The 20,450-nt window shown below is 48.7% G+C and overlaps 6 protein-coding genes across 6 annotated transcripts; 1 reads left to right on the top strand and 5 right to left on the bottom strand.

Annotated features, from left to right (window-relative positions):
- Positions 1-392: 392 nt before the first annotated feature.
- Positions 393-3,394, top strand: EDB82DRAFT_567235 (uncharacterized protein). Its single transcript, XM_025736047.2, has 2 exons — positions 393-589; positions 713-3,394. Exon 2 carries the CDS (start codon positions 724-726, stop codon positions 3,025-3,027), a length of 2,304 nt encoding a protein of 767 aa, XP_025586692.1. The 5' UTR covers positions 393-589; positions 713-723; the 3' UTR covers positions 3,028-3,394.
- Positions 3,395-3,782: 388 nt separating this feature from the next.
- On the bottom strand, positions 3,783-6,996 carry EDB82DRAFT_501437 (serine/arginine repetitive matrix protein 1). The gene is made up of 3 exons (XM_065608643.1): positions 6,841-6,996; positions 5,391-5,906; positions 3,783-5,342 (listed from the first exon to the last, which is right to left on the bottom strand). Exons 1-3 carry the CDS (start codon positions 6,861-6,863, stop codon positions 4,253-4,255), a joined length of 1,629 nt encoding a protein of 542 aa, XP_065465015.1. The 5' UTR covers positions 6,864-6,996; the 3' UTR covers positions 3,783-4,252.
- A 550-nt stretch (positions 6,997-7,546) lies between these two features.
- On the bottom strand, positions 7,547-9,953 carry EDB82DRAFT_476075 (uncharacterized protein; the record flags this gene model as incomplete). Its single annotated transcript, XM_025736049.1, has 5 exons — positions 7,547-7,860; positions 7,907-8,078; positions 8,131-8,223; positions 8,273-8,336; positions 8,392-9,953. The coding sequence occupies 5 exons, from the start codon at positions 9,951-9,953 to the stop codon at positions 7,547-7,549; spliced, it is 2,205 nt and encodes a 734-aa protein (XP_025586694.1).
- Positions 9,954-11,044: 1,091 nt separating this feature from the next.
- Positions 11,045-12,369, bottom strand: EDB82DRAFT_525412 (uncharacterized protein; the record flags this gene model as incomplete). The annotated part of the gene is made up of 2 exons (XM_025736050.1): positions 11,045-11,551; positions 11,602-12,369. The coding sequence occupies 2 exons, from the start codon at positions 12,367-12,369 to the stop codon at positions 11,045-11,047; spliced, it is 1,275 nt and encodes a 424-aa protein (XP_025586695.1).
- An 813-nt stretch (positions 12,370-13,182) lies between these two features.
- EDB82DRAFT_501449 (Brix domain-containing protein) lies at positions 13,183-14,857 on the bottom strand. The gene is made up of 3 exons (XM_025736051.2): positions 14,378-14,857; positions 14,098-14,315; positions 13,183-14,046 (listed from the first exon to the last, which is right to left on the bottom strand). Exons 1-3 carry the CDS (start codon positions 14,497-14,499, stop codon positions 13,457-13,459), a joined length of 930 nt encoding a protein of 309 aa, XP_025586696.1. The 5' UTR covers positions 14,500-14,857; the 3' UTR covers positions 13,183-13,456.
- A 413-nt stretch (positions 14,858-15,270) lies between these two features.
- On the bottom strand, positions 15,271-16,505 carry EDB82DRAFT_191420 (ras family-domain-containing protein). The gene is made up of 5 exons (XM_065607178.1): positions 16,289-16,505; positions 16,194-16,206; positions 15,725-16,114; positions 15,579-15,659; positions 15,271-15,524 (listed from the first exon to the last, which is right to left on the bottom strand). The coding sequence occupies exons 1-5, from the start codon at positions 16,307-16,309 to the stop codon at positions 15,391-15,393; spliced, it is 639 nt and encodes a 212-aa protein (XP_065465016.1). The 5' UTR covers positions 16,310-16,505; the 3' UTR covers positions 15,271-15,390.
- Positions 16,506-20,450: the final 3,945 nt, after the last annotated feature.

A 20,450-nucleotide genomic window follows, 5' to 3' on the forward strand; every position in this document is an offset into this window, starting at 1 on the left:
GTGTGGTTGTTGTCCTTCCTATCCCACTCTTCTCTAGGTATAGAGTCAGAGACCAATCAATATTGGGCAAAAGGTTCAACTCGGAATATCCAACATGCGCAAAGGTATCATGACTTGAAGTTCTGGACAAGTCTAAAAAGACCTCAAAAACTACTCGAAATTGTTCAAAATACATTTTTTGCCATTCCAGCTTGATATTTTCTTGCCCTTATTATTCCCTCCAGTAGAATATATTGTTCTTTCTGCATTCGCAGCCTTGCCGCGTTCTGCCACTAGTTTGAATGATTGGCTATCGATCACCCATAAAGCCCCACCCCCAAAGTGCACTAACGCAAGGCTGAATTGTCCCTTGGAGGAACCAGATGGTTCATGCCCCTCCAACTCTCTTACGACTACATCATCACCGTACCCAACTCTTTTTTGTTCTGCACTGCTTCACTATTGACAAGACGCAACAAAGACAAACTAACACGCTTGATCACTTGGTTGTATCTATTGCCTTATCAACTCCGAACTCAAAGCTCTGGCGTGACGATTGCCAATCAACTACCGAGAAAACGCACGATACAGCTGGGCCAAGCCTTTGAAGGTACAACCAACACTCATCCCGCGTTGGTCCGCAGAATGCCACACACAGCCCTTTTCTCTCTCGTTTCCTACACACTAAATCTGGTTTCGTATTAGGTTTTAGCTGACATAATTCTTCTAAAAGGGCGCCCCGAAATGGCCCGTATCAAACTCGCCAGCAACCCCGATGCCTCCGCTCGTCGCAACCGTCCTCTGCCCTCCCGGTCTTGTCATCAACCAACCGTAACGCGTCCAAGACGGTCGCGAAACTCAGTGCCTCGCTACAATGAATCCTCTGGGCAAGAGGATTCCGAATCTTCCTTGAGCAGCCCACACTCGTCCGACGAGGTAGAGGTCGAGAGTGAGATTGAACAAGACGAAGGGACACAGTCCAATTCACGATCACGACGAACTCGGAATACGAGGTCAACAGAAGCTGTACCGCGCCGTACTAGTATTCGCCGTAGCACGCGAAACACTGCTCCCTCCCGGACGTCCCCGAACAATCCTGCGCCTAGTACTTTGCTTGGTTCAAGAAGGGGCGAGCCAAGTCCGAGGAATCAACAAACAAGGAAACGATCACAACCATCAAAAAACAAAAGAAGGTCTCTCAAAAAGCGCCGGATTTCTTCCGAAGCTGAGCCAATACCACAAGGTGTCATTCCACCCTGGACTAACCCTCAGATGCCCTACAGTGCCTGGACCGATGTCTTCTATTACGCAGCCATCGCTGGCCATGATAGCCTTGACGTCAACTGGCTGATAACAACTGCCACAGTTTGCAAGGCTTTCTCGGAACCTGCTTTGACAGCCATATATCGTTCGCCACTTCTAACAACGACGGGGAAGACTAAACGATTTGCAGCCCTGCTTGAACGACCACCTTCTGAAACCCTGTTCAACTATCGCACCAAAATTGAGACTCTTTATGTAGATGTTCATGTTGTGCCCCAAATTTTGCTGCCCAGGATACTATGTGTGCTTCCGCGTTTAAAGGAAGTCGTCCTCTTCACACCGTCTGACCAACCACCGTACAGGCAGTTGGATCGCACAGTAAGATGGCAATACACACAAGAAATATTTGATGCCTTGAAACCAACCTCCGAACAGCCCACTCCCATCAGTGCTGAAGACAAGCAGTTCTATACCACCCTGAAAAGTTGGGAGTGGAGTGGAAGCCTGCTGGGAGGACCAGTGGCGACTATGAATGATGTTGTCCGCATACATCGGGACCCTTCATTCGCTCATCTCACCAAACTCAGTTTTACGAACCTCCAGGTCCCATCCCTCTATAAGTTAGGGGTGAAGGGTGTCACTGAGGAGCGAGAGCAGGAACTTCAAGCTGAAGATGGGGCTGTCATCAAGGCCATCGCTGAAGCAATTTCCCAATTGAAATCGCTTCAGCACCTGGTTTTTGAGTCGTCGACTATCATGAATGATCGGTTGCTTCCCCTCTTACCGAAAGGCCTTACACATCTGTCTTTGATAAACTGTTGGGAGATCAAGTCTGATGAGCTTACGCCGTTCCTACACAGCCATGGCAGACAGCTACGCAGCCTGAATCTGCTGCACAACCAGTCATTAGACCTGGTCTTCTTGACCACTTTGGCTGATGCTTGCCCTAAACTGGAAGAGTTGTACATGAACCTTTCCTATTTCCACCATCATGACTCCGTTTCTGTGACTAATAATGATGCCGACCCTTTGTACGACCAAGTTTTACAACCACATCAAAAACCAGAGTGGCCGTCAAGTCTCCGGGTCATCGATTTCGAGCATATTCGACATTGGACCGTCGAAACAGCAGAAATGTTCCTTGAGTCTTTTCTGGACAGCGCCGGCTCTTTGCCAAATCTGCGCCATCTTGCAGTAAAAACGATGATCGACATACCCTGGAAGGCCCGCGCTAACATGCGCCATGAATGGATACGGAAACTGGACAGAGTCTTCCTTCGCCCTTTTGAACCACCACAAAAGAATTACTCTCTACGTCCGTCACAAGAAGAGGAGGTGCCCCAAGTGTCGGAAAACAAGAATAAGCCCAAACGTCTATCAGATGGACCATCTCGACGAAGCAGTCGTCTTGCGGCACATGTTTCTGATTCCGATTCGAGGCACAGCACTAATTCGAGGGGACTTCGCAGCTCTCATGGCCGCCCGAAATATGCAGAGCCGGAAACCGACGATGACGAATTTGATACCGATCCGGAGGAAGGGAGTGTGGGCAGTCCTACTTCAAGTGGGCCTGAAGAAGAGGCTGAAGGCTCAGGCTCAGAGGCACAAGCCAAGAAACCGGTGGTTCAAGGACGCTGCACGACTGTCTCCATCGTCTTTGATAACCAAAAGCCTACTGAGCTACAATACGGTATGGAAGACTTCATGGACGATCACCATGCTGAATCAGATGAGGAATGGGACGGTGATCATGAAGAGGATGATGCAGTCTTTGTATGGCGTTAGATTAGCTGCCAGTATCGCAAGAACAACTGCCTCTAGACTTAATTACGCCTTTATCAACCTTGTTCTTTATAATGCTACCATGTGACATCTACATCTAACGCTCTTTGCGCACATACGTATAACGCATGGTTAGGTACCCGCCCCAACACTCTTGCTGCTGGAAAAAGACGAATAACTTGGGGGCCTGCTACACATCCAACTCTTCCTCCCTTCTCTACAATAATGTCCCCATGTACTCGCCAAAGCCAGAAACAGTCTCCAGTACAATTCTCACATTGCTATTGCGTTGTGGGCAGCCATTAAAATTCAAACTCGTGGTTTCGCGCCCACGAACTTGATGATAGCTGTCCTGCAGTTGAGACTGTGTGGGGTAGTCATCAGCTTACTGTACGCCAACACCTCATGCATGATCATTCTGTGAGACAATAAACCTGCATCATAGCTACTACTAGTCAAATAAACGAGAATTTTAAATGTGCCTTCTTTTTACGTACTCATTTTCTTGAGTTGGTGACTTATTGCGGTCGCTATACTCTATGGAGATCATAGGCTCTAATGGTGGCTGTCATCATGAAACCGGTAAGCATGCATGGAAACATCACGTCCTCACCACAGCACAAAGCAATAATAGGTATCTGTTTAGGATTACTCGTATAAATTAAGTGCCAAGGTTTATATTATAGCTTAGAAAATGCATATAGAACATGTTTGTCTCAGCAGTAAAGATGACAGCATCATACTGTAACTTGATCGAACGTGTCTAAAGTCAGTTAGTTACTTACCCATGCCTCTCGTAGCGGAAAGAACAAGAGTGAATAGGGTGCAGAATATTTCAGTCATGATCCTCTACTAAATAACCAGCACCTTTATTTCTAACCTTAATTTAGGTCCGAACCTTTCTGCTACTCTCCCCCAACTTCTTGCTTACTGGTAGTAGGTATTGTTGGGCGTTGACTACGACACTGTACTAGGCATGAGATGTGACTGGCAATGATTACATGCAATTACTGTAGGAGACATGTATTCATTCTTGGGCTATCCCAGCTAGGAGTCTAGAAGTTCTCATGATTATTGCAAAGGACATCTGCCTTCGCAGTCCACAGCTATACACTCTCTGGTATCCATTACTAATCTAAACCAAGCACCAGTCATTAATCTGCACCACCTGCGCCAAACCAACAAATATGCAATTCCGTCACAGAGTACCTGCATACTCGCTTGTTCACTAGAATGCAGCACCTCCCATACCCTCACCTGCGAGATTTTTCATGCTCTTCTCACTCAAGTCACTTCGCATCTCCCAAGCTCGAGAGTCACGCTCAAGCCTGTTCCAGGTGTAGAGACTCTTTCGCAGCCGCTCCTGTTTTGCGTAAAGCTCATCTCTCACTTTCTCCTCCTCATCTTTCAGTTTCCGGTAATGCGGCTCAAGCTCCCGGGTCACGCCCAGGGAGATAGGTGTCATCGAAGGATCCAACTTGCCACCAGGGATAATTGGAGGCAGTGTAGCAAGCATAGATTGTGCCAAAGTTTGCCGTGCACCGCCGGCATGTTGAGCCGAGGGTCCAGTCGGAGGGTTAAATGGCCGAGACTGTGTTGGTGTTGAGGACAAGGGAACATTTGACGGAGCGACTCGTGGACCAGTGGGAATGGTCGAGGGTCCGTTGGGCGTTGATGGCGTAGGTGAAGGCCCGGAGAATTGTCTCGTTGGTGGTTGATTCCAACCGCCGCGTCCTCCACGGGGAGCAAAACCACCTCTGGCCGGGGGCACATAACCTCTCGGACCAGCTGGTGGAATGGTTGGACTTGTGGTATCTGAGCGCTGAGGAGGAGCAGTAGGAGTTTGAATCCGGGCTGGAGGAGGAGGAGCTGGTGAAGCCACTGGGACTGCAGTATTCCTATTTGCTGCAGGACCAGTAGGAGGCGCTCTCAGAGCTGCAGGACCTCGCGGTGGCGACCGCACTGAGGCATGGGCATTCGTGTCGTATGGGGCAGGTCTCGGAGCTTCTCTGGGTGGTGCTGCTCCAAGCATAGTATGATGAGGAGACTGTTCTCGGGACTGAAGTGGTGAGCGAGCTCTCACCGAGCTTGGCCGAGGTGATGATCTTCCAGATACCGACTGTGAAGTAATCGCTGACGAGATTCCAGATTCTCTGGGAGGACTAATCCGCCGATATGACTGGTATCGCTCGTTTCCGCGCCTACTCATGGACCGTGAACGCGGTCTGTATGAACCACCTCGAGGCCCAGTCACAGGTGATCTTACGGGGGGGCTCCTGTCCCGGCGTATCACACCAAATGGAGACCTAGATCGTCGTCTTTTGTCAGTTAGTCCCAAGCTGTGCATGTAGGCATAGGGCTCTTACCTGTCGTCGCGCCGCTCGAAGTCACGTCCCCTATCACGTACTCGATCGCGGTCCCACTCCCGGTCCCTGACTACTCTCTCACGATCCCGTTCCCATTCTCTAACGGGGGCTGGCGATCGAGGACGCTCGTACCGGTCCCCGCCGCCGCGCGGTAGTGGAGGAGATGGTCTCCGTGACAGACTACGTCGAGGGGATGGCCGCCTCATAGACCTACTACGATCTCTTCGACGTGGACTCTCTCGCTCTGCTCTTGATCGTTCCCGCCGGTAGCGATCGCCTCCACCACTTCTCGACCTACGACGTGGTAGGTATCTTCCGGGTACATAACTGTCGGATCCAGCAGGAATTGGGCTCCTGGGGCGCGGGCTTCTAGGTCGCGGGCTCCTTGGTCGATCTCTGACTGGGCTTCTAACCCTCTCTCTAGCAGGGCTTCTGATCCGCCTAGGGGATCGGTCTCGAGGGGTAGGCCGCCACGACTCGCCGGCACCGTATCTAACGACTTCGCCGTCATCGAACCTATAGATGTTAGCCGCTATAGAACAAATTCTCAAATGAGTGATAATGCGAAAGAATAGAATGCTTGAATGGCAAAAAACAAGACGATGGTGAGTTGTGTCAAGCGCTGATTTTCGGTGCTTGTGCATTTTGGGCGTAGGCAGAAGGCGATGGTAGACAAGAGACCCGTCACTGTCGGATCAAGAGACGATTCGCAGGCCAATCCATTCGCCGAGCGTTTTTTTTTTTGGCTGCTGATCAAAACCTCTACACCCGGTCTACAAAGCTTTCGTGGGCCCATAGAGATAGAAAATATGTCCTTTGAAAGAAGCCACATCTATGGGTATGCCCGATTCAGCTTGTCCGTCTGTCGCGATTTGTTTGGTAGTATCGGAGCCTTCAGTGGATTCAAGGTCGTCCCATAGCCAAAAAAAATCTAACATCGCCTTCTTCCACAAGACCGCAAAGATAGCCAGTATTCGCCGCTGGTTCGAAGCTGTGCATTGCAGGACCTGGCGACTTCAACTACCAAGCATGGCGCCAATGAGAGAAGTGCGCCCTTCTGACGGCTATTGAATTGGTAAGGTGGTCGTTCCAGTCCTAATGCGTCCTAGAAATGCGCCGAGAGCCCTCGTACTATTTCTGTATTTGTATACGGCGGAAAAACAATTGATGGCTTGGTAATCGGATCGGTCCTTGTCCAATTCGCCACGATATCCATTTTGAAGCCAGGTCTTTCGTCACTCATATTCCTTCCTCGAAACGTTGAGTCGTGTTTAAGAGTTATAGTGCGAAGATCGATTCGCTCGAGCCGCATAATAGAAGTCGCGTAGATAGTAGTGATCGCCTCAGGATCGAGTCGAATGTCGAAATAACCGGCATGTCGCAAAAAAAAAGTACGGGTTGTGATAATGGTGATAATAACAAGGGGGAAAAAGCATGTTTCAAAGCTCACCTCCGACCTCGATCGCGATCCATTATTCTCTTGGCCTAACGGCAAAGATATCTGTAAAACTGTGTTTTGGTATGTCGTGCTATGCCTTAAGAAAAGCGCAGGCACGCGTTGTTGCAAGTCGCAAGTCGGGAGATTCCCAACGATTAACTGTGCTGCGATTGAGCAGGGAGGTCGGAGATTTCGCATCCCGACGTCCGAGTTACTGATAAACAGATAAGCACCGTACTATGAATGCGACGCACTGTGCATCGCTCTCCCAAGTTGTTCAAATTAAAAGCACTTGCCTTATTGACAGCAACAACAGCATGACATATTTGGTGATAAATATTTATTCTATCAAAGGAAATCCACATTTGTACCCAAACACTAGGTAGGCCTTGCAAGAGGGTCTCTTTCACTTTCATCAAAATACTCTTTATATTATCCCAGAATTAAGCAGTAACCCAAGTAGCAATACAACGTTAGCACTTGTATGACCAATAATGTTTTGGGCTTCATTCGTGAAACCACTCATATGAAAAGAAGTCGACGAAGTTGTTGGTACAGATCGTTACCTAGCGGTATATAGTGTAGAAAAGATAAACTCTGCCTCCATCTCCATTCACCCACTGCTGGCCATGGCCTGCAGCAACAGAGAAATACCCCTATACCAAGTCCTATATGATCCTTCCTACAACCCAGCATGCTACCTATGTTCCACGTAGTATTACTTCTCCTCGGTTGTCATGTCTGCATCAGATCCTCCTTCTAGTCTCTCTAAAATCCACTCTCGCGCCTCATTTGCATGATACGCCATCATCTTATTGAGACCAAACATGGAACTGCGCACGACAGACCCGAACCGTCGTTTGTGGACTTTTTTTGTCAGGTTAGCATCATTCCAGCAAGCATGATCTCCTGCGATGAAAACCCGAGAGTTTTCCTTGTACCACGAGGATAGGTCCGTGTCGATGTCGGACTTGATTGGCCGAAGAGTCCCGTTGACAAAGTTGACAACACCTGAGATTCTCGATTTGCAGTCTATTTTCCGTTAACTCGTCGTCCTCCACAATAACAATGATCTCACCTCGGTTGATCAAGAGAACTTTGACACCCATATAGGCGTTTCCGACACCCATGATAAAGATATCATCAGCGTCGTAAAGCTGCAGGTAATTGTCCCACAAATAACAAACAAGCGTTTGGATTTGTTCTGTAAGAGCCGCCTCTTGATAGCTGGGAATGTGCGCGTCCGAGTCCTATACGGTGTGAGAAACGATACCAAGACAGTCTTCAGAACTGGGCAAATACCTCGTCATGAGTGACATAAGCTGGAACATTGATGTCCATGACACCAAACTTCTGATCAACAGCCCAGTCTATGTAGTCCGTCACACCATCAACCTGCAGAAATTAGTCTTTGGGCAGGCGGGTAGACTACACGTATACTTACAACCCACGCATTATGCGGGTCAAGAGTCGAATCTATCACGTCTGGCTGTGCCAACAGCTGAGGCCTAGCAAACTTTAGTCCCTATGAACAACGTTGCACTGGGCAAGTTAACAACTTACGGATCGTGAATGATGATGAGAATTTTCTTCGCGTCGCAGAGACCTGGTGTTACCAGCACCTGGTTCTCGTAGGACTTGTACAAGTTCTCGCGTTGGATGTATAGGGGTACCATGTTGTGCTTTGTCTGTAACACTTGTCTCTGGGCATTTCTGATCACATCGTGTAGACGAGAAGAGTTGAGCGATTGGACCTCGGGAATATGGACAACGCCTGGCCGCATACATTCCCAGAAGGGGGCTTGAAGCGACTGGACCTTGGCAAGGATTCGTGCCGCGTCTTTGTTGATCTTGGGGAGCTCCAATCGAGGCGGAGGCTCACCCATTAGCGTCTTTGCGACAGCCACAGCAGACACCGAAATGGCCTTGAGGTTGTAGCCACCCTCCAGACAAACAGCAACCTTGCCATCCGCCAAGGACATCAGCATGTGTGTCATATGAGCGTAGCAAGCAGGAGAGACGAAGCAGCCTCCAAGCTCGTCACCATCAGCAGCATCAAAACCTGCAGAAATAACCACAAGGTCTGGGTCGAACTCTTTGGCAACAGGCATGATGATCTTTTGGAATGCCGCCATGTATTCGCCATCGCCCATACCTTGATCATGCCATCCGATGTTGATGTTCTTGCCAAGACCAGCTTCACTACCGCAGTGCTCGATGCCTCCATCTGGGGTCATGGGGTTGGGAGGTTTACCTGGGTAGAAGATGCCGTTTTGATAGACGTGGAGGGAGATGTATAGAACATTGGGATCGTTGTAAAAAATGTTTTGCACGCCGTTGCCGTGGTGAACGTCCCAATCCAGGATGAGGACTTTGCGACAGATATCTGGATAGTCTTGTTGACAGACCCTAACTGCTACAGGGACATTGTTGAAAAAGCAGAAACCCATAGGACCGTCCCACTCGGCGTGATGGCCGGGTGGTCGAATCACGGCGAACGCATTCTTGACTTGCCCGATCACAACATTCTTGCAGGTTTCGATTGCTCCTCCGGCTGAAAGAAGTGCGGCTGGATACGACATACTGCCAACGTAAAGGGACTCTCGTCCCTGGTCGTACCGTTTCGTTAGCTCTCGCAATTCTGCCGTGCTCATCTTGTCCAGACCCTCCACCCAGTCAAAGTGCTCAGCGGAATGGGCCAGACAAATTTCCTCTCGAGTAGCCGCGCGAGCAGGTATGCGCCACATGTAGCGTGTTGGGCATTCTCTCATGATCCGTGGCAGCTCTGCTTCAGGGCCAGTGTAGACGAGGCCGACTTTTTTGAAAGCCTTGAAAATCTCATGAATGCGACGAGGATCTTCTGGATGGTGCGTGTTAGGTGAGAAATCAGCATTCATATGAAGCTTCATTCTATCATCGTAGCAGCATCCTGTCGGCAATAGGCCTCTTCGTCTCATCTGATCAAAAGTAATGTCTTGCGGTTCAGGATCAACATCCGCCTCATAAGGGTCCTCTGAAGTTGTATCGTCATCATCAATACTAGTGTTGCGAGTTTGGTAGGATCCATTTGGCGCATCCAGATCCTTCATAGGGTGATCGACGGGATCTGTAGCATTTGGTTCCATGCTAGGCAATTATGGTGTTCTCACTGAAGGTCTGATGACCCCAGGAGTTGTAAATCTAGTAGGGCGACTCAAGCTGACACTCAATCGGCGTTGCTACTAGCAGAAGTGCCTGTATTTCTGTTAGTTTATTTGGCCAAGATAATAAGGGAGCGGAAATAATCAAATAAACGGTATCAGGGAGAATAGGAGGAAGGGAAAGAAATAAGAAGACAAAGGGCTCATGTTAGCGAAACAAGCTATACGAACCAAGGCCATTTCTAACTATTCATTGTCTTCTTTTATATGCTCAAGGCATTATATGGATGAGAATCATGAAAGTGAGGAGATGCAGGCCTCCTCCGTAGAATGAATAGTCCACACAAAACAAAAATAAAGTAAACGCATACAGAATATGGTGTTGGTCAAACAAAGCAAACAAAACATAATACTTACCCCTGCTAAAGATGGCGCGATCGCAACCGGCGCGACAAGCTCATATAAAGAGGCAGTATAAATGAGAGGTGATTTCAGATGTTGAGATACATGTCAAAGCCAGCGCTGAGCGGTGGTGGGAAGATGCGCGCGCGGCTGCTGTTGTGGTGGTTGATTTTAACCTTTGAGATTAGGTGGATGAGAATCAAAGGAGAGGTGAGGCTCAGCAGTGGAGGTGAAAGCCGATTTTGGCACGCGCTGCCCTGGGCTCCATTGGTTTCAGGCGCTATCGGTCACTGAACTCTCCAGTGGGCTGCCTAGTTCAATGGCTTTGGGGATCCTTTGAACAAAGACTTTCATCTCGAAACAAATTAAGATTAATTTCACATTTTATTGTCTGTTCTTTCTATTCACGTCCTCGATCAATTAACCACTTTGTTTTGGTTCATTCAAGTTTTTGTCGTGAATCACCCACTACTAACCAAGGTATGAAGCATTATAGTGATCATGCTTCTCTAGAATATACATCCTATTTTTGCTGTCTACTGCGTTTTTAAAGCGATAGGTCTCACAAAGTAGTCTTGAGACGGGATGAAAACATGATACAACCTCCTGAACTTGACTATCTACATCTAGGCGGTAGCTGAAATTTTATCCACAGCACACCCAGTTGGCGAAGCTTAAGCAAATGATACCATATATCTACCTTCAACCCAAGGTTGTCGCAGAATGTCATCCAGGTGAGATCCATCGTCTCCTCGAGGCGAATAGTGAGACCATGATCGCAATACCCGGGCTCCTCCTGGCAACGCTCCATCGGGGCTAGCATCGCTCCCGAACTTGGCACGCTCTGCATCACGTTCATCATCCCAGTCTAAGACGCCTCCTAATCCGTCTAGGGGCAGAGTAGGCATATTGGATGACCACTGTCGCTCATCCAAAACACATTGTGTGGATACGGAGATGGATTCTTGATCAAAAGTGAGGTTCGGCTGCAAAAAATGAGCCTCTGTAATCAGGCGTTTCCGGGGGTAGCTGTAGATATTCTCGAACAAATGCATGAGGTCTTTGGGGCCGAGTTTGCAGTACGTCTTTACAATCCGGCCCCATCGACTCTGGTCTCGCCAGCCTCTCACGAGTGAGCCAGGTCTGTCGGCAACGTCATACAGATAAGAGTCGCATCCCTCCTGTGGATAACGTCAGTACGTGTTGTAGAAACCTGTTGCTGTAAACTCACGTCTTCATCTTGGCCAGGGTCAAGCCGAGGGCAGAGATAGTGCAAGACAACATCCTTCATAGTCTCGACCAAGTCCATGAGCTCAACGAGCTCACTTGTGGAATACATTCGAAGTTGACTGAGTCGCACATCATCCACACCTGGTTCGGGAAGACCAACACGGGGTCGTGGAAACTCTCCGTGAAAGTAAAAGCCATAGAGCCACCACCGATACATGGCCCTGCGAAATCTCTCTGCTTCGTGCCCTCGAAGGTGTCGACAGTTCTCAGGTTCATGATACCATCTCATCTGTGGAAACCTAGCTTGCCACTTCAACACAAGTGAGCAGTAGCCGAGAAGCGGTTTCAAGTCACTCTCCGACAGAACAACCGTTTTGAGAGGCTGAACGTGGGGTATAGTGGGTTTTCCAGGCTTGTTGAGAGTGATGAACCCGTTCACGGCATCGTCTACCACGACGGGTTTACGTGGGGCTAGGATTGTTCCAGTGTCTCCAAGGAACCGCTTGAATATGACTTTACGCGGCGCATATAGACCACTACGGCAGTCCAGGTCTTCGACTGAGGCTGTATAAATCTGAAGAAGTTCGTCAAAAGGACTGAACTCCCGAATAAGAACAGGGAGTAGTATCGAGGCCTTTTTCTTGCTGAATAGTTCATGAAATGTGCTATGAGTGGCGCAGAGGTTGAAAACGCCGCCCAGGTCCAGCTGGTGATATATATCCAGGAGGATTTCGTTAGGAAGCTCAGTGAGCAAGTTGACTGTGGACATCTTGAATGCCATATCTAGAGGGTAACGTAAAATTAAGCCTCCAGGCTTCAGAGCACAAAAATGGACGATCCAGGAGTCTGCCCCCAAGTGGCATAAACTGACTCACTAATATCGACCCTTTGACTTGAGCAGCCAAGATTCCTAATACGCTGAGGATATCTAAACGCAGTATGTGGCCGATGTTATGTCTTGAGATAAAAGTTGTTGATGTGTGGTTAAGTATAATATTTCGAAGGTCGGGAGGAGATGAAGAGATGGAGAGACAACTATCCCAATAGTATAAACAGGGATGATGCTCGCCTATGACCGTCTTTATACAACAACTTAATGGAGAAGCAAATGAAACAATATGATGTCTGCTAAAACTGGTCAGAATGTAGGTGACGCGACAACGATACAGCGAATAACTGACCTGATAGGCTTCGCATTATGCTATTTAGGGGTGGGTGTATGGACACACGGAATAAATATTTGGTGATTCTTAAAGAAGCCGGTTTGGTAGAAACTTTCTGGTTGTTCTTTGGCTTGTGGTTGAATTTGATGAATACTGAATTAAGAGCGGTTTGACTCTATGTCGCTTCATAGGACTTCACAGTTGAGTCACTCAAAGCGTCAATGATACGGGGCTTATTGTCCAGCCACCCCGGCGCTGGGGCTTGTAACAACAATACGGATGCACTCAGGCATCAATTTCTGAATAGATGAATCTCTCATGGCTGAGATGAAATACAATGATCATCTGCATAGGTATTCACCAAAACATTGAGAACAGAATGATGAGATGGCAAGGGGGTCATTAGCACATATATACAATACTGGAGGCAGGTCGCGTGTGTGACTGATAACCAACAGCCGGACTTATTCCGAGCGGGTTAATTGATAATGCGACCAGGTACATAGCATCAAGGCCACGAAAGGAAAGGGACGACAAGATAGAATCGACCGTCTGATTGATGCAAGTGAACTAGATTGTAAATTCTTTTGGCAAATAGCAGCGCAGTATGACCTTAAACTCCAACACCCCGTCCCGGTGTTTACAGACCCAATGGAACAAGCCAGTAAATATTATCGACAGGTATCAAATAGTCTAGGCAAACAGCATCTTGGTATCCAGCTCGCTCTTGGCGGGACGCTGGCCACCAGCAGATCGCAATCCCAGATCACCCTTCCTGACCCGTCTCTCGACTATCTGCTCGGCGCGAGCGTTGTGTCGTGAGGCCTTCGTCCTTCGGAGGTCGGCGCGGACCTGGTTTGGTGACACGAACTCCTTGTTCTCGTAAATGATGGGACCGCCGAAAGAGCCCTCTTGAATCACAATGGGTGTCATGACAAATCGGGGACCGATCTCGACCAGGTTAATATCGGTGTCTGGCTTTCCGGACCGAGACTTGGACTTGAACTCCTCATCCTCTTCCTCTCCCTCCTTCGCTGCCGCCTCGACCTCGTTGATCTGGTAGTTACGGACCCAAATCTTGCCATCGACAAAGCTGAATCCCATAACGTGGTCGATAAAGGGCTTAGATTTTCGGGTACCTTCGGGGACTCCAAAGGTGTGAAGGAAGAGCTCCTTGATCAATCGCAGATGAGGGTGCTTGTCAAAAGCACCGTCAAAAGAGAGTACGGGTCGCGAGCCCTTGAGGCAGTTGCCGGTGAAGTGGAGTTCCTCCATTGTGTGCACTGTTTTTTGTTAGCGACTGACAGAAGTGTTGTCTTGCATTTTTCTCTTACAGTTCTGAAGGTGGAACTTGATGGTAGGACCATTGGGGACCTTGCTAAGCCAGACGTAGAGATCCTTCCCCTTCCTTGCCTCGAAAAACAGGACGTTGTTGCAGTTGTAAAGCTCGGCAAGCTCGTTCAGTTCGTAAAGCTTGGTCTTTGAGTCGAACTTTGCATCCTTGCGGCTATGAGGGAGCATCGATGCAATGTCATTGAGAAGATGGCGGTGTCTATACAACAGTCGCAATGTCAGTAGGATGCGCGTCGGATTCGCAATCTGCAAGATCCTTACCGGTAGGTGACACCTCTGGAGGAAAGGATCAGAACCCGCTGCTTGTTCTTCTTCATGCCATTGCTGGGCGCTTCAGCCTTGGGAGTGCTGGTCTTGGAGATAGACTTGTATACGGCAGCCATTTTGAGTGCTTTTCGACTTTGCGATTGCTGTCGGTTGTCGGAAAAAGCTGTCGTAGACCTGGTGATGTTTTACTGGACAAGGCTTTGCGACGCGGCGGGCAATTTTCCAAAAAAAAAATTGGTCGGCCAAGATTCGATAAGAACTCAGAGTTGGCGATAAGAGAAAGTGGGGGTACATGAGTGGGGCCGCGACACCGCCCAAATTCAGCTCAGACAGTCCTGGATCCTTGACAGAAGTCGAAACAAAACCTAGGCAGGGGGGAATTTGAAGGACATGCAATAGCACATGCGCACTTGGCGAGATACTCACAAAGCTCGGGGTAGCAGATCAAGGATGCTGCGTAGATCAATCCGTATGTCGCAAACCAATATTGAGTCAATTTGTAGATTGTAAATTACACTTTAACAAGGCCTACACTACAGACAGCATGTGACGAGAATGCCCCGCTGTTGACACAAAATGGACCCTGAGAACGAGCCAAGCACTAACAAGTCAATCCATTTGATGTTGAACCGCAAGCTCGCATCCGTCCTGATCAGCATGACGTGGAGGCGTACAGAGATTGTGGCGTCTGACTCGGACAGGGCCAAAAGTAATGCTGTGTCGTGCAGCCAGGGCGAACATTATAAAGAATTCATTCAGCTACGTTAAGATAACCATATCGCAGCGATCGTTGGACGCATCAACCCCAAGACAACCATCATGACAAGAAAATAAGAACAAAGGAAAGCCGAAGTAACCGCGCCTCCTGATATCAAAAAAAGACGTATCACGATTCCTCGCCTCCTCCACTCTCGTTTGGCGAGGAGCATTTTCGGGGACAAACGAGACGCCAGGTATCCCAAACCCCCAGAGCCCTATATCAGTCTGCAAACGGTTCCGCAAAGAATTTAACAGCACTTTCCACCCTTGGAAGCATCGTCATCGGCGGGCTTGCTGAGCGAAATGTTGGTGCCCGCACCTATGGTGGCCTGGGCGCTATCGCCGCTGTCGAGGGCCTTGCTAGAAACAATGCGATAAATTTCTGAGTCAATTGTTAGTTTTGAAATCGAAATTCTATAGGAGAGAAATGACGAACCAGTCAAAATGTTCTGGAATGCAAGTTCGACGTTGCTAGCATCGAGGGCGGACGTCTCGATAAAGGACAGGTGGTTCTCGCCTACAGATGTGTCAATTAAACGGCCTCTCCTTTATTTTGTCAAATTTGTCCCGGGTAATGCGTACTGGCAAAGGACTTGGCCTCCTCGGTGGGAACGGCTCTCAGGTGTCGCAAATCGCTCTTGTTTCCGACCAGCATGATGACAATGTTGGCATCAGCATGATCTCGCAGCTCCTTGAGCCATCGTGTGACGTTCTCGTAGGTCTGGTGCTTGCTAATATCGTAGACGAGGAGAGCGCCAACGGCACCTCGATAGTAAGCGGAAGTAATGGCGCGGTATCGCTCTTGTCCAGCGGTATCCCAAATCTGGGCCTTGATCGTCTTGGAGTCGACCTGAATTGATCTAGTGGCGAACTCGACACCGATGGTCGACTTAGAGTCGAGGTTGAACTCGTTGCGGGTGAATCGACTGAGAAGGTTGGACTTTCCGACTCCAGAGTCTCCGATCAAGACGACTGTAGGTTCACACTGTCAGTAACAAGCAATCGCAAGCTTCGGGCCAGGCATGGCCTGGAAAGGTAGGAATGACGGCACCTTTGAAGAGGAACTGCAAAGGGGCCCACTGGTCAGCAACTGGCGGGACATGGAAAGGCTACCTAAGGTCAGGCAGGGAGGGAGGCGAGACGTACATCATACTCGTCGTTGGCCATGGCTGCGATATTGTAGCTTGGGATGGGTTTCTATTAGGGTCGAGTTCGAGGATGGAGGTGATGAAGGTGAAAGTGAGTGCGCTACGAGAAAGACAAGTCGACGTCGTTGAGGTGTGGGATGTGGAGAGGGAGAGAATGCGCGGCTCTGGCGATAGGCGGTTGTTTGTACCTTTTCCAATCCCCGTGCCGAGGGGTAAAGGCCTGGACTGACCAGCCAGCCCAGTGCTGTTATGCCTCTGTCTGCTAAGGGGGGTTAGGGGGGTCAAGCGCCGGCTCTTTGTTAGTGGAGTGGAAGCTAGGAGGTAGGTACCCAGCAGTGGGTAGCACCCACTAAGGCCAGATAGCTAATCTAATGCTGTGAACAGCACTACGAGGTTCCAATATTATTGAATCTAAGGGAATGCAACCTGTCCATAAAAACGGCTGCCTGTGCTCTTACTCGGTTGCTGGTTTGAAGCTAGAGTGGCTTGGAAAATAGGCAACAAAGAAAAGTTCCGTGTGATGGGGACAATGGTCAGCGACCAAATCCGGACATCTGCTAAACAAGAGGTATCGACTACTACTAGTGATGGCATGATGTATTTAAAAGCTGCATCCATTGATTGTGCTTTGTCTAGACTGGCTGGACATGTTTCTGATAGCTGATCACTGACCGCTTGCAGCTACCCACCCAGACATCCATCCATCTGCTTTTGTTTGGTTGCATATCATAATGTTTTGCTCTTAATGCACATGCTCAGGGCCACATACGCACGTCCTGTATCTCTTTCTGACCAACACAACCCTCTACTAGAGTCACAATCGCTTAATAGCCAACTACATCATCTCAATCAACCAAGGATATCATGGTATTGACAAGGTAGATGCCTTGTTGAGATTTTGCATCCTGTAAACTTGTGATTAGGCGATATTTTTTTTGTTCCTCATGTACGGTAACGGATCGCTAAATTTACTGGAGCGAGATCGTGTCAGGGCAACCCGTTTGTTTGGTGATGTCTATTTTTAATAGGCGAATGTGTCGGTAAACATTCGTTCCATAATGGATCAGAAGCCATCAAGAAGATTCCAAAGCTTCGAGGTGCAAGGACGACGGCGTTGATGGCTTTCCAGCAGATATATTAGTCTAGCCTCTAAAAATTAAAAACACTTGGCTGTTGATAGCTTCGGGGTGTGTATTAGAATGAATGACGGTTGGTTCAAAAGTCCGCCCAAACTCGATTCTTAGATATCAAAAGTGAACTGATTAAATTCACAGAATAGCATGACTTGAAGGATCTCATAACCCCCATGGACTGGGCGTCACAGGAAGCGGATATGCAAGAAGATTTCATGTTGCTTGCCATTTATTATAGCAAACATCTCCAACAAGGCGTTCGGTGATACTGAGCCGTGCAGGGTAGGCAAGACCGGCCTTAACATCAGTGCCAGGCACGTGCTTTCGCGAATGGCCACTTTCGTTTCCACCAAAAACACGCGCCAAACAGACGCTCCAGAAACCCCACTGGAAACAAAGATCACGGCTTTTTCTCAGAAATTCATGCAACCTGATACTGTTTCATAATATTTTCTTATTAATTTCCGGCGGGAATAACAATCGTCGAGTTGGGCACTCAAGAGAGAAAGAAAATAAATTAAAAAATCCGCTGCCGTGATTCACTGGGCTCACTGTCACATTACAACCTACCGCCTCCCCTAGTGAGCATCTTCAGATATCCACATTCTATTGTTGCTAACACCACTGCAGGCGAGTGACAACAGAGTTGGCCCGACTGTGGCTCATCAGGCGGATGCACGCCCAAGTATTATCTTCCATGCCGTCCGCGCTTGGCGTATGATAATCATCAGCCATGAGACAGCCATTTGACGATGATGTCGTCATGAAGGACTCTGACGACGAGTCAATAGCGTCGACTATCAGGACTGAACATGATTCTGAAGATGAATTCAACGTCTCTGGGGTCCTGGCGGCATGGGAAGTTGAAGGAAGCCCACGGTACCTAATCAAGTGGGAGGGCTACGATTTGTCCGAAGCCACCTGGGAACCCCGAGAGAATTTGAATGAGGTTATCATTGGAGAGTGGGAAGAAACAAAGGGACGACCAGGTTTTGATCTTTACCAAGGAATCCGAGATTGGAAGAAAGCCTGGAAGGCTGCTTACAACCAAAAGCTCAAGCGCCACAATGAGAGAAACCGACAGCGAACGCTTCGAGGAGAGAAGACCCATTCGTTCCAGTACATGAAAGGGTCTTTGGAATGGGTCAATGGATTTCCAGATGGAGATGACTTTGGTGTATCTGCGGTATCGAGCTCGTCCGTTGCAGACGGCGATTTGGATGCTGTAGTGGGACAACCTCTTCGACCTTTGCTTGAAAAATGGAAACTTTCAGGCGCTAGCCCAAGCGACGATTATTCACTTAGTAACAGCCGTCGTAACAATACATCATCTGCTTCCAAGTTATCGCTTGTACGGACGGATTCCGCCGCTTCTTCGACCAGTCACAGTCACACGCAAGTGACACGGGAACGTTTAAACAATGGCTCTACAGCAAACAAAATCACAAATAAAAAACCAGCGCCCAAGAGAAATATCCTTCCGAAACCCAGCTGTTCTGTATTGACGAAACGTACCGACGCTAGAACAGGCCGGGTGCAACGGACAGCTCGTAAGACTCAAGCCTCGCAAGCCTTTACTGGCAATGTATTTGCGGGAGGGAAAGAAAGTAAACCGCGCGCGACTCTCGTCGAAGTCGTAAAGGACCCTACGAAAAAACCCAAACTGTTCGGCGGCCTACGGCTTACAGGAACTCTCGAAAAGCAAGGCCGCAATCGAGACGGCGCTGTTCCATCAAAAATGCCCTCCAACCTCATCTCTTTAAATCCAGCAGAGCGGAATGGACAGGCACTGAACATCCCAAATCCTGGAGCTGTTACAAATGGCAGTCTAGCAGGCGATAGTGTCAAACGTGCTCGCCACAATGACAATTTATCTAAAGCCGAAGGCCAGAAGTCACAGACGACCAAGCCCAAGAAGTCGACCAGCTGGGGCACGGTCAAAAAGACAACTTTCCAAGAACCGAACGAGTCTGTCAGGGAGCATAGTCTCTTTGTGCGTGAGGATACTGCCCCTCAGGAGGTTCCGTGGGTCGTGAAGGAAGAATGGCCTATTGATGCACTGCCTGCTGAAAGCTCTCCTTCAAACCCTTCCATCCAGCCAAAGGTCTCCAGCGTTCAACCAAATATACCAAACGATCGGTTCCGTGGGAACGATTATGTATCGATTGATCTACGAGATGCGAGTCCTTTGAATAGAACAATCGCCATGGATGTCCAGTTCGGTCCAGGCACCCGCGAGATAATACCAGTGAGCTTTCAGAGACGTGAGCCTCAGAACGAACTACCTTGGCCTGCGATATTTGAGAATATGCCCACGTTGATATTTACACACACTTGCATGGTTCAGGACTTTCTGTCTCAGGAGCACGTTCTGATCGCCGACAAGTTAGGCAATGGCCTGATGGTAAGTAATGGTGGCGGAAATGGCCTGGGTGCTGTTGCGAACTGGCTTCGGATTAGATCACTGGGTGCTCTCCTTTATCGACATGATTTATGCATACTTATGTGTGTGCAGTCGCAAGCGCAAGCCCAGGCGGCAACAGATGTTGAGTCTCCTTCATTGCAGTATTATCTATTTCGACCAGCTCCTCACTTTACCACCCGCTCGCTTGCTCCAATCGCACTCCCAGAAGGTCTCGATACTGGAAAGCTACTGCCGAAAACAGCATTGGCGGTCTTTGATCGCATGTTGGGGTTTAAGTATGAGCAGCTATTGACAGAGGAGGCCTTTGCGAAACCCTCTAACAAGCACACATTCTTTCTTGCGTTTCCAGGGGATACTTTAGAAGACGCCAAGTTTCTGTGCCTCTGGCTTCGGAACTACAACCCTAAGTGCAGAATCCTTTCTAGCTTCTTCCCTGGACATTGGCAGACCTTTCTGAGGCTAGAGCATGGAGCGGTTCTCGTTCACGAGGAAGCGATATGGTCTATTCGATTATTTCCCTACGTCAACAAGTTGCTCTACCCATCAAGCAAGTTCAATTTCGTACTCTTTTCGAAATCCCTACAGCCTTCACCCATGTATCC

The sequence above is a fragment of the Fusarium venenatum genome (genome assembly GCF_020744135.1).
Source record: "Fusarium venenatum strain MPI-CAGE-CH-0201 chromosome Unknown EDB82scaffold_2, whole genome shotgun sequence".
Classification (NCBI taxonomy): domain Eukaryota; kingdom Fungi; phylum Ascomycota; class Sordariomycetes; order Hypocreales; family Nectriaceae; genus Fusarium; species Fusarium venenatum.

What these genes read in the sequence shown, in the direction of transcription:
- EDB82DRAFT_567235 (XM_025736047.2), top strand. Translation starts at nt 724, where the DNA reads ATGGCCCGTATCAAACTCGCCAGCAACCCCGATGCCTCCGCTCGTCGC.
- EDB82DRAFT_501437 (XM_065608643.1), bottom strand. Translation starts at nt 6,863, where the DNA reads ATGGATCGCGATCGAGGTCGGAG. An exon ending in GATCGCGATCGAGGTCGGAG is followed by an intron (nt 5,907 to 6,840) that starts GTGAGCTTTGAA and finishes TAACATCTATAG; the next exon opens with GTTCGATGACGGCGAAGTCG. An exon ending in TTCGAGCGGCGCGACGACAG is followed by an intron (nt 5,343 to 5,390) that starts GTAAGAGCCCTA and finishes AACTGACAAAAG; the next exon opens with ACGACGATCTAGGTCTCCAT.
- EDB82DRAFT_501449 (XM_025736051.2), bottom strand. Translation starts at nt 14,499, where the DNA reads ATGGCTGCCGTATACAAGTCTATCTCCAAGACCAGCACTCCCAAGGCT. An exon ending in TCCAGAGGTGTCACCTACCG is followed by an intron (nt 14,316 to 14,377) that starts GTAAGGATCTTG and finishes ACTGTTGTATAG; the next exon opens with ACACCGCCATCTTCTCAATG. An exon ending in CAAGTTCCACCTTCAGAACT is followed by an intron (nt 14,047 to 14,097) that starts GTAAGAGAAAAA and finishes AACAAAAAACAG; the next exon opens with TGCACACAATGGAGGAACTC.
- EDB82DRAFT_191420 (XM_065607178.1), bottom strand. Translation starts at nt 16,309, where the DNA reads ATGGCCAACGACGAGTATGAT. An exon ending in GGAGGCCAAGTCCTTTGCCA is followed by an intron (nt 15,660 to 15,724) that starts GTACGCATTACC and finishes ACACATCTGTAG; the next exon opens with GCGAGAACCACCTGTCCTTT. An exon ending in ATTCCAGAACATTTTGACTG is followed by an intron (nt 15,525 to 15,578) that starts GTTCGTCATTTC and finishes CAATTGACTCAG; the next exon opens with AAATTTATCGCATTGTTTCT.